Genomic DNA, 11,023 nt, shown 5'->3' with positions numbered 1-11,023 from the left:
AGTCAACCCGTTCCTTTAGGCAGGGAGGGCAGGTCTCTTCTCCCAAACCGGGAAATGGTGGGCAGTCGTGTGTGATTCTGACGAAACTCTGTAGAGGCGCTTCCACAATGGCCAAATTTTCTAGACTTACCCAGCAAAATAACACCCCCAAGGTTTTATTGATATTTCCTTTTTCATGTAAAAGTTTTGCTCATACGACTCTACTTATGTAAATTCTGATATTTGGAAGGGCAGGCGGGAGCCACCGTACGGGCTGGGTCAGGCTGGGAACCGTGGCTGGGGGTCCGAGAGGAGAGCAACCAGGCCGAGACGGCCTCGGGCGGGCAGGTCCCGGGCGCGGGCCAGGGGCACAAAGGGCCGACCGGCTGCTGGCTCGCGACTGCCCGGAACGCAGTTCCGCCCCGCAGCCCCGGGGCCCGAGCAGAAACTTCGTGCTGGGGTCAAGCAAACCCACGCCCGGGCCTCGCGGGGTCGGAGCGCGTTCCCTCAGGGACCTGGCGACAAGGCCGCTGGTCACGTCCCCCTGTCTCCCGCAGCCCGTGCTCCGCACGCTCACTGTTGGGGCGCAGCTGCCAGGCTGGTCTATTTGTTTGTTTGTTTGTTGTTTACAGCAGTCCTAGAGCGCGCGCTTGGCAGCATCCCCGGGGGCGGGGGGAACGGGGGTCGGTGGGGCGCAGCCAGAATTTCCTTCCAGGGAGCGCGTGAGGGGCATTCTCAACGGAAAACCAGACCCAGAGAGTAGTGACCAACCCTCCTCGGATTACTCTCCACTGGCTCCTCCCTCGCTCCCCCCCACCTCCAGATTTGCATAAAAAAGGCCAAGAAAACGCTGGCCGGGCCCCAGCAGTGGCTCACTCTGCTCCCCCGGGTCGGAGCCCCCTGGAGCTGCGCGCGGACTTGCTGCGCGGAGCCGAACGCAGAGCCCCTCGCCGCCGCGGTCCGCGCGCCCGGCGTCCCGGCGTTCCCACCGCCCGCTTCCCAGGTCCCGAGCCGCGCCGAGCGCAACGAGCGGGCCGGGAAGAGCTCCGGCCCCTGCCGCCTCGCGCTTCCCCGCCTTGGCTCCCTCCGCCCCACCGGGGGTCGCGCGCCCACGATGCCGCAGGGTCCCGGCTCGCTGCTGCTGCTCGTCCTCGCCTCGCACTGCTGCTTGGGCTCCGCGCGCGGGCTCTTCTTCGGCCAGCCCGACTTCTCCTACAAGCGCAGCAACTGCAAGCCCATCCCGGCCAACCTGCAGCTGTGCCACGGCATAGAGTACCAGAACATGCGGCTGCCCAACCTGCTGGGCCACGAGACCATGAAGGAGGTGCTGGAGCAGGCGGGCGCCTGGATCCCGCTGGTCATGAAGCAGTGCCACCCGGACACCAAGAAGTTCCTGTGCTCGCTCTTCGCCCCCGTCTGCCTCGATGACCTGGACGAAACCATCCAGCCGTGCCACTCGCTCTGCGTGCAGGTGAAGGACCGCTGCGCTCCGGTCATGTCCGCCTTCGGCTTCCCCTGGCCCGACATGCTTGAGTGCGACCGTTTCCCCCAGGACAACGACCTCTGCATCCCCCTCGCTAGCAGCGACCACCTCCTGCCGGCCACCGAGGAAGGTAAGCCCTCCTCCTTATTACACCCCCCCACCACCAGCTCCGCTAAGACTTTCCGGGGGTGTTCTCGCGGCCCCCGCCCCCCATCCCGATGCTTCCCCTCCGGGGGTGCCAGTCCCGGGCAGGGCAGACGCTCTCCTTGCCCTGGTGTGTCATCGTGACAAATCTGAGATACCCCCCCCCAACACACACCGAAGTCTCTCATTCCCTTCCCGAGTTATACCAGTTGCTCTTTCTAAGGGACAGTTTAGAAGGGGGGTGGGGGGAGAAAACGTAGAACTGAAAGAGATCTTTCCCGTGTAGATATATGTACAATTCTTTTTGGAGATGCTAGCACGGGGTCCGCAACTGAGAGTGTTGGAAGTGGTCCTGCTAGGAGGAGTTGGCGGTGAGCACCCTGGCCAGAGCACGCTGGCCTCAGCCTCACGCAGCACGTTCTTACCACTGGGCAGGATTCTAGGCACAGGGACATTCCCTACAGGCACGATCGCCAAAATGTGCAAACAGATAGTCTTTTAAGGCACTCTCTGTTCTTTGCCGATTTAGGCTTTGAAAATAAAAAGCAGGACTGGCTCATGCGTGTTGAAAATTGAGCATTGGTTGTAACTGCTCAGAGGTCCAAGAAAGAGGGCACAAAGGGAATCTCCAGGAATCATTTTTCTATCACTAATCAGCTTTTATCTTAGGAGTGGTTTTAATTAACTGGAGAAAATCGTGCAAAAGAGAGTTTCCCAAGTTTTTTAGAAAATAGAGGGGGAGTTCCTGTGCAGAAACCATCAAAGCAATGAAAACCTCATGGGCTCTTGATAGTCTTCCTGAAAGGAAAACATATACAATGTGTCTGAGCTGATTTAGGTCCCCCCGGGATGGAAAGGGGGCTTCCTAATCCCTTTCAGGGCTCCACCAGCATCTCCCTTTCCATCTCTAATTGTTTTCCTACAGCCATCATTAGTTAAAGAAAATGCAAAGTTGCTTAGCAATCTTTCCTGGCAGGCACCGTGAGTTTGCAATCATCTTATTGGTTAGATTTATAATTTATTGCAAATGTTTGGCATATTTCAAACATTTGTCCAACATATACCACAGACCAACCAACACAGGTTAGTAACATTTTATATACACTCCTAGAGCTCCTAATTGGAAAAGTTTCATTTTGTTTGAGACAGGGGAGTTAAGGGCAGTTTTATGTGTGTTGCTTTTGTTTTTATTTTTCACAGTCCCACAAACATTATATATTACATTTCTCCAAAAAGTCATTTCCCCCTTCAAAATAAAAGTTTACGTGTTTCAAAATCTGCTCTGCGCTTTTTCTTATTTGATAAATAACTTCTAAAATGAGTCATATAGTTCTTTTTTCCCTGCGAAAATGCAATTTCATATTAATGAAATTTCACCTAAATTTCAAAGACAGCATTAGTACGTTTATAAGTGGGAGAAAATGAATGTTTTCTTTTTTCCCTTTTCCCAAGGAATCAGACTCTTTTAGAAGAGCCTTCAGCAGGCTCTCTCATGATTGTGCTAGTGCACCTTCCTGAGTTTGGTCAGATTTCAACTGGCTTCAGGAGAAGCTTTGGGTTTTTGTTTGTTTGGGTTTTGTTGTTGCTGTTGTTTTGTCTGTTTGTTTTTGAGAGTTTGAAACAGGCAAAGAGAGGCAAGAAGAATCTGCACCAGGGATGAAGATAACAGTGAAATAAATGCTGCTTAACTCAAGCACAAACTTGGCAGAAAGCACGAGGTGATACAGAACCATTTAGAGCAGGCTATAGTCATTAGCAAGGTGTGCTACCAAGGGGGAAGAACCCAGACGTGAGCCTTACAATGCTAGCCACCCCGCCCTGTCCAGACCTGAAAATATCTTGAAATGACTCCCGCAAGAGACAAGTCAGCTGAAGAGCCCAGCAGAGGCCAGGCTGCACCAGTGACCTGCAGCTGAGAAAGACGATCTTCTGGCCGTAGTTTGTGGTTGCTAGTTTTCCAAAATTCCTTAAGGGTCTTTTGGTGCTTTCTCCTCAGAGAGGCTTTGGGACTAACTTTTTCAGAGACCGAGTTTGTCCCAGGAGTGGGAGGAAGAGTGAAAAGCTGCAGCCTGTCTCAGTTACCTGCGGCTGCACCTGCACACTCCACCAGGGTGCCCTTTGCTTGGGGAGTCATCATATGTGAAACACAGCACGTGGGTATTTTTGCCTGTCCGAAAGATGGGAGGCATGGGAGACTGTCTTAGGAATGAGTGGTTCTTCTTTTATAAATGAGGCAGAAGCTGGGGTCTTCCAGGACAATTGCTACTCTTGCCTGAATAAGCCCCTGAGTTGTTTACAAATGCCACCTGCTGTTTCATTTTAAGCAGACTTACTAACTTTTCATGTTTCTAGCTCCAAAGGTATGTGAAGCCTGCAAAAATAAAAACGAAGATGACAATGACATAATGGAAACTCTTTGTAAAAATGATTTTGGTAAGTAATACACCACCAACAACAAAAGTTTTATTGCCCAGTACAACTGAAAGGTACAATTCATTAAGATGTTACTAGATAAAGTTTGGGTGACATATCATCACAGCTCATCTTTCCTTGAGCTAATCATCTGTGTTATCCTAGTTTCCTCCCTATGTAACTATCTTGTATCGAGTTGTATCTTTTTAGGTGAGAGTCATTGCTCTGTTAAGCAATAATCAAATAATGAGAATTGTTCACATTATGAATTTCCGATGGCACATTTTTCATTTCACTATGGCTTTTTCTTGCCAACAAGCATAATCTTGGACCATGTTCTCTTTTAGTCACTTAACATGTGTCCCAGGGATGGGAACATGTAAATATTAGCCTCAGCAAAACAGATTCAAGGCATGAAGTTGGCCAAAAATTGAAATTTACTCCAGTGCCAAACAGAAATATTTTTACGTTATTCATAACCCATGATGCTCTGCTTCCCATGTTCCACCATCAGTGAGTATATCCAAGGTACTGGTTAATAATATGTCAGGGAGAGTTTCCTTAAATTTAAAAAGAACAAACAATAAAGCTAGGAGTTTACTTTGGCAAGATACATGCAAGGTGCCGTGATGACAAGGTTCTGGAGCACAGTAAATAATGTGTGAGGTATGTTACCCAAGTTCCACGGCGTGTGGGTCACTCCCCTTAAGAAAGAACTATAAGAGGAAGGAGGGTTGGAGACTGTTCACCCAGAGCTCCAGCAGCACCTCATCTGTGTCCTCAGGCCTCCAAGGGGAGCAGAGGAGCCAGCTAGACACAGGATCAGTGCTGTGTTGGGGGAGGAGTTGGGGATGGCCAGGAACTTTGCCCAGATACCTGAGACATTCGTGTTTTCCTCCCATTCCAAGAGCAGGCACTTTTGGGTGTGTTTGAGGGGTTGGTATTTAAAAGTATTTATTCAGGCAGAAGGTTGAATTTACTGGTAAACAGATGTGGTCCCTGTTCTAGCAAACAATAACAGACTGTAACAGATCTGTATGAACACTTCTACATATTCAATTAAGTCCTGGAGACAGAGAAATCACTCCAGCGCCCACTGTGGAGGACTGCCCTCCCACCCTCTCCTTACAATTTACCAGCCCAGAAATCTCAGACCTGGCCAGGTCCCTGAAACTGGAAACAACCCAATCACTGCCGCTTACAACCCCAGGTGTCTTGCAGGAAGGGTCCTGGGCTTAACCTTAGCAGGTCCCGGGACAGCTGTAGCTATAGGAGAAGCTTCAAACAGCTGAGGAAGGGGAAAGGAAGGAGGTAACTCTGAGTCCTAGCCAGTCCTTCCCCTCAGTGAGAGCCACAGATGGATGATAGGGTTTCAAATGTCTATATTCTAATACATACAGCTCTCAGAGTAGGAGAGGGCCAGGCATGTTGGCAGCAGCAACCCTAAAGCTCCAGAGCCTTGCCCAAAACACGGTTCTTAGCTTCCATGCTACAGGATTTGATTAAGGACAAAATTTTTAAATATAATTTTAATAAAGTTTATATAAAAATGTATATAAAATATCATTTTCTTCTGGCAAGTTATGGCCTTTGCACCAGATTTAGTATAGATCTCTCTCCTGACTTCCATGAAAAAGTTTAGTGGGGCTCCAAAAAAGTTGAAATTAGAGCACATGCACACACACACACATTACCTGCTTGCTTTGTGGCTTACCTTACAGAAGACCTCCTTCCTAAGGATGCTGCATCAAGACCTGGGCCAAAGAAATGTTTGTGTCTGTGTCTGTGTGTGTGTGTTCAACGTTCTCTCTCCTTAGAGGAGAGAGCCTTTCAAAACAACATGGAAGTCATTACACTTAAGGTATCACACATGCAGATACCTCACAAGCTTTGTTTTCTATTTCTCCACATTCAATTTGTCCCAAAGGGGATAATGAACCTAAATTGTAGGGGGTGCGTGTTATACTGGTTTATAAGCGGTTCTCCACATCGCCTCTGTACTCTGGGGGAGTAATGAAAGGGTAGAAGGAACCAGGGTAGAAATCGGAATCATCCATGAAAGCATGACACTCTCTCCACTGCACTTGGAGTACAGGGAAGATGGAGAAGACTTCCTTATTACAGTGGGGAAAGTACTGGTGAAGAAAGAATAGCCCAGAACTGCCTGCCTCTGAATGCAGTCTATTGTTGGAGCAGACAGTATCAACACCCCTGCCTCCTACCATGTGTGGCATCCCCGTTCACATCTTCCAGGGCAGGAAAAGTTATCTGAGGACTTTGATTCCCTATATTTGGTCCCAGCTGAAAACCCAGGGAGGAAATGTCTGAAGTTCTCCCATGGTAAGCTCTTGCAAAGTTGGTTATTTCATAGCTAGAGAAAGATGAGTAATAAATCTCCCCCCTTGTTAAAAGTGATGGTTCTTCTGATATTTGGAGCTCAAGAATGTCTAATTTGACCAGGAGAAATCTCACACATGCTCTGTCTGTGCTATGGATGAGACTCCCAGGTAACATTACAATCACTTCTCCCACCATATACCTTCCCCACTCCCAGCCCTTAGGCAGAGGCCATAGGAACATGTGACATTGCCATGTGGCTTATCTCATGATAAACCCTGAGAGCTCAGTACTACAGCCCAGATGCATATCAGACCAATAATGGTTGGCCAAGTCCCAGTATCCTTGATTTACCTAGTTGAGCCTCAGTCATTTCTTGGTTGACTAGAAAAGCCATGCTTAGTCAAATTCCCCTTCTGAGAGAGAAAGAAAGAAAGAGGAAGAAATTTCCAGAACAGTGATATACACAAAAAAACCTCTTCCTCTATTACTAATTTAAACAATGCATTAAACTCCATCAGAGTCAGGAAGTCACACCTGCATGTCATCTATATGGAACAATTGTTAATGTCACCAAGGGTCTGACGACACATTACAGTGGGCATATTAATGCACCAACCAGGACAAGAAATTCGATACTATGCCTAAGAGATCACAGTGGTGTTACAGGAGGAGGTTTGGGGACCAGAGTTCTGAGAATTAGACTTTGCCAGGGCACAGCCTAACTGGGTGACCTCATGTTAAGTCACTAAACTTCTCTGGATTTCAGATTCTTTGTGTACCAAGAAGAGATTTTAACTGGATGATCCCTTCCAGCCTTAAAATTCTATCCTTTCCCTGCCTTCATGGAGTCTTGAAATTTAATTCCAGCATGTATGTTTGTAGGGTTGTCTTTCATGACTATAAAATGTGTCTTTTATCGTAAACCACTTACTTGTGGTCTTAGCATTCTAATGAGTCTACATATCCATCTTGGAAACAGTACATATATGATCTGTAAACGCCTTGGCCTCGGACAGGCAAATGATAGCATATGAGGATGAGGTCTTCAGAAAAACACTTTTACAGCTAAACATGTTGTGCTCTTAAAAAGAGTCTTGGCTATTTTTTCTCTGAGTTACTTTACCAAATCAAATGCAGCTGTAAGATCAATTCTCCTTCCCTGTAGTTTGTTCTTTAGAAAACAATGATTTTGTGATATAATTTCCTTACAGGTTTGTCCAAAAACCTCTCCGACGTAATAAATTGAGTTTAACGTTTACGGCCACAGAAGGATCGTGTTTCACCTAAGAGTCAGGCATTTCTTTTCATGCTGAAGTTTCCAATAGGGGAAGTCATTTGTCAAGGAGAGCACACACCACAGGCAGCCTACGTACAAACACAAGAACACAAGGGCAAGGAAGAAAAGTCAATTGAGTCCCCGCAAAGAAAGTTTTTAAAGGATGGCTGGTTTGAAACAAAGTGCCTGACAAACCCTTTGAGGCTTTAGAAATGGAGCCACCTGCTGCCCTCAGCTCCCAACCCCCTACCCGCAGCCCCTGACTGTCCCATCAGCCCTGGGAAGCTCTTCTTCCCTCTCCCAAGCCGAGTCACAAATATGCAGTGGGATGTGTTCCCTCCTTATCACTCTGTCCTCTCTTGTCTTCGTAGCACTGAAAATAAAAGTGAAGGAGATCACCTACATCAACAGAGATACCAAAATCATCCTGGAGACCAAGAGCAAGACCATTTACAAGCTGAACGGTGTGTCCGAGAGGGACCTGAAGAAGTCGGTGCTGTGGCTCAAAGACAGCCTGCAGTGCACGTGCGAGGAGATGAATGACATCAATGCGCCCTACCTGGTCATGGGGCAGAAACTGGGCGGAGAGCTGGTCATCACCTCTGTGAAGCGGTGGCAGAAGGGGCAGAGAGAGTTCAAGCGCATCTCCCGCAGCATCCGCAAGCTGCAGTGCTAGTCCCGGGGCCACCACCCGGGCTCTGCTGACCCTTCCCACTTCTGCTGTGGGACCTCAGCACTCATTTCCCAAGCACAGTCCCTGCAGCTCCAGCCCCAGCCTGGAGCGGCTTCCCCTGTCTTTTGCACGTTTGCACCCCTGGCATTTTCTGAGTTATAAGGCCCCAGGAGGCCTCAGGAACAAATAGTTGTTTTCACATAAAGGAAAAACCCACCCAAATCTTGTAGAAATCTTCCAACTAATAAAATTACGAAGATTTTTATGAAGTTTTAAAATAGCTCACTGAAAAGCTAGTTTTGAATACGTGCAACTGTGACTTGGGTTTGATTTTTTTTGGTTGTTTGGTTTGGGTCAACCGATTTTCACTTTCTGCTGAGGTTGCCATAACGTGCAAATAGCTTTACTTTTCTCTGTGGCCCAAACTTTCACTTTTCTGTGTGGGTCCAAAACCCAGTTGAGATAAAGCTGGCTGTTATCTCAACTTCTCTCTCAGCTCCAGCCTGACACTCAGCACCTAAGTCTTATAACAATTCACCTGTCATTTTACATCCCTGTTGGGAACTTACAACTCTAGCATGTATTGCATTTTGCATTTCCAGGTAGAGTACTCCCATTTATAAAAACCACATTAACCACCGTAGCATGAGTTCTTCAAATAAAGGGCAAGACAGACTGATGTTATGATTGACCCGAGTACTTTAAGCTTTGTTTAAAACATTTTTTTACTTAATTTTGCAAATTAAACCATTGTAGCTTACCTGTAATATACATAGTAGTTGACCTGAAAAAGTTGTAAAAATACTGCTTTAACCAACACTGTAAATATTTCAGATAAACATTATATTCTTGTATATAAACTTTACCTCCTGCTTTACCAACTCCTGGTCTTGTGTCTTGTCTTCTTCTTGGGAGGAACTGGGAAGGGAGCTGAACAAGAGCTGTCACCTCCTTTGTCCTGAGGCCCAGGCTTCCCGCAGTTTGAAGTGCCCGTTTCCTCTGTGACTCAGAAAGTGCCTTTCCCCACACCACCCATCACCCGCTCCTGCCTCCCATCTCACTCAGCTTTTACCACTGCGGACCCTGCCGGGAGGCAGGGATGGGCAGGCTTTTGTCTGGTCTCAGCAGTCCCGCAGCAGCTCGTTGGGACACTAGTCTTAGCCTACGGTTCACAAGCTTGACAGTTGTGCTTTTCATTTCTGCAGATTTTTATAATGAAAAAGAATCACCATTGCAAAAATGTTCATTCTTTCCCCACTTCAACTCTAATGCTCAGCTAAACAGAACCATGATTTGAAGAGTAGCCATTGGAAGGCAGAGGGTAGGGAGGGGATGGTGAAAAAACAGCATGAAGGTGAGAAGGGCATCCATCCACAAAGCGTCCATCCAAACGCTTCGTTGTTCTATTTTAGGAGCCTCCAGAGAAATTCTATTAAACACACGAGGAAACAGGCTCAGAGGGGTTAGGCGGCGTGGACCCACTGCCACAAGGTAGAGTCAGAGCTAAAACTCAGGCCTTTCAGATGACAAATTCTATCTTCTATTTAATCCAGGATGGATTATAGGAACAGGGTGGCACTCATCTATTCAACAAATACTCATTGGGCATCTGCTGCATGCCTGGCCCTGTTCTAAGTGCTGTGGACATGTACATCAGTCCTTGTTCTCATGGCGTTTACATGAGAGGGTGAAAGAAAATAACCACAATTACAATTATATATTTACAACTGATAAGTTACATGAAGTATAAGGACAGGTAATACATGAGAGCAACAGAGTGTCCTCAGCAAATCCGAAATTTTTAGTGGTGTTCATGTGAAGACTTTATCTGATAGCATTTTGTTGATTTAGTTTAAAAGTTTCCTGAACATACAGCCATGATCTCTCTACAGCGCTTCAAGCTCTTCTAGCTCCAAAAGTCAATAGAGCCCTTTGCCTACCTGAGCTGCACAATTCCTTTCATCTTTCTCTGGATTACCACCTGACTCTGCTTCTCACCGATTCCACAAACTCATGGCACGACCCTCTTCCTAAAAGGCACGCATGGGCTGGAAGAGGGACACTCATGATCAAGGCCATTACTCATTGTAAACATTTGAAACAGGAAGCTAGGAACCCTGGAAAAGGCGAGAGAGAGAGAGAGAGAGAAGATAAAAGACAAAAGAAAGTAGACCAAGGATTTAGGAATTAGAAAGTGAAAATAGGTACAACACATCCAAAAGTAGTGGAAAGAAACAATTTGGAAGAAACTGACCTGTCTGAATGCCCCCTCTCCAATCAAAGCAAAAGTCACCTGCCTGTGTTAAAGGATGCAAACTCTCCAGCTCTGGAGAGCTTGTTAATGCCAGACACAGCCTCCTTTGGTCATGTTGTAAAGAAGTGGCAGAGGCATCACTCCCGTGCCTGCATCCTGCCTTATGGGCCTCTCTATGGACCTTCCAATCCCCACACAAATCTTGTTCCCATCTTTGGCAAGCCTATAAGTCAATGAGACATGTTTGGACAGAGCAGGTAGGTTTTTGGTTCATTTTTCATTCTGTTTTATTGTTTTCTTTTGCACGATGATTCTAATATATATGTGGCTCATTTTTGAAATAATCATGACTGTATTCTTAATTAGTTTTTCAACTATTAGATTTCTTTCATAGGCAGATAAAAACACAAATGTTCACCCATTATTGGAAAAAGAAAGCAAGCAATCAGAAGACATTGGATT

General features: G+C 46.8%; 1 protein-coding gene across 1 annotated transcript; it reads left to right on the top strand.

Moving 5' to 3' along the window:
• The first annotated feature begins 834 nt into the window (after nt 1–834).
• SFRP2 (secreted frizzled related protein 2) lies at nt 835–9,188 on the top strand. Its single transcript, XM_036852043.1, has 3 exons — nt 835–1,592; nt 3,959–4,039; nt 8,006–9,188. The coding sequence occupies exons 1-3, from the start codon at nt 1,094–1,096 to the stop codon at nt 8,308–8,310; spliced, it is 885 nt and encodes a 294-aa protein (XP_036707938.1). The 5' UTR covers nt 835–1,093; the 3' UTR covers nt 8,311–9,188.
• The last annotated feature ends 1,835 nt before the right edge of the window (nt 9,189–11,023 follow it).

The sequence above is a fragment of the Balaenoptera musculus genome, chromosome 5, assembly GCF_009873245.2.
Source record: "Balaenoptera musculus isolate JJ_BM4_2016_0621 chromosome 5, mBalMus1.pri.v3, whole genome shotgun sequence".
In the NCBI taxonomy this organism is placed as follows: domain Eukaryota; kingdom Metazoa; phylum Chordata; class Mammalia; order Artiodactyla; family Balaenopteridae; genus Balaenoptera; species Balaenoptera musculus.
Note: the sequence above shows the minus strand (reverse complement) of the source record. Positions and strands in the feature narration are given on the sequence as shown.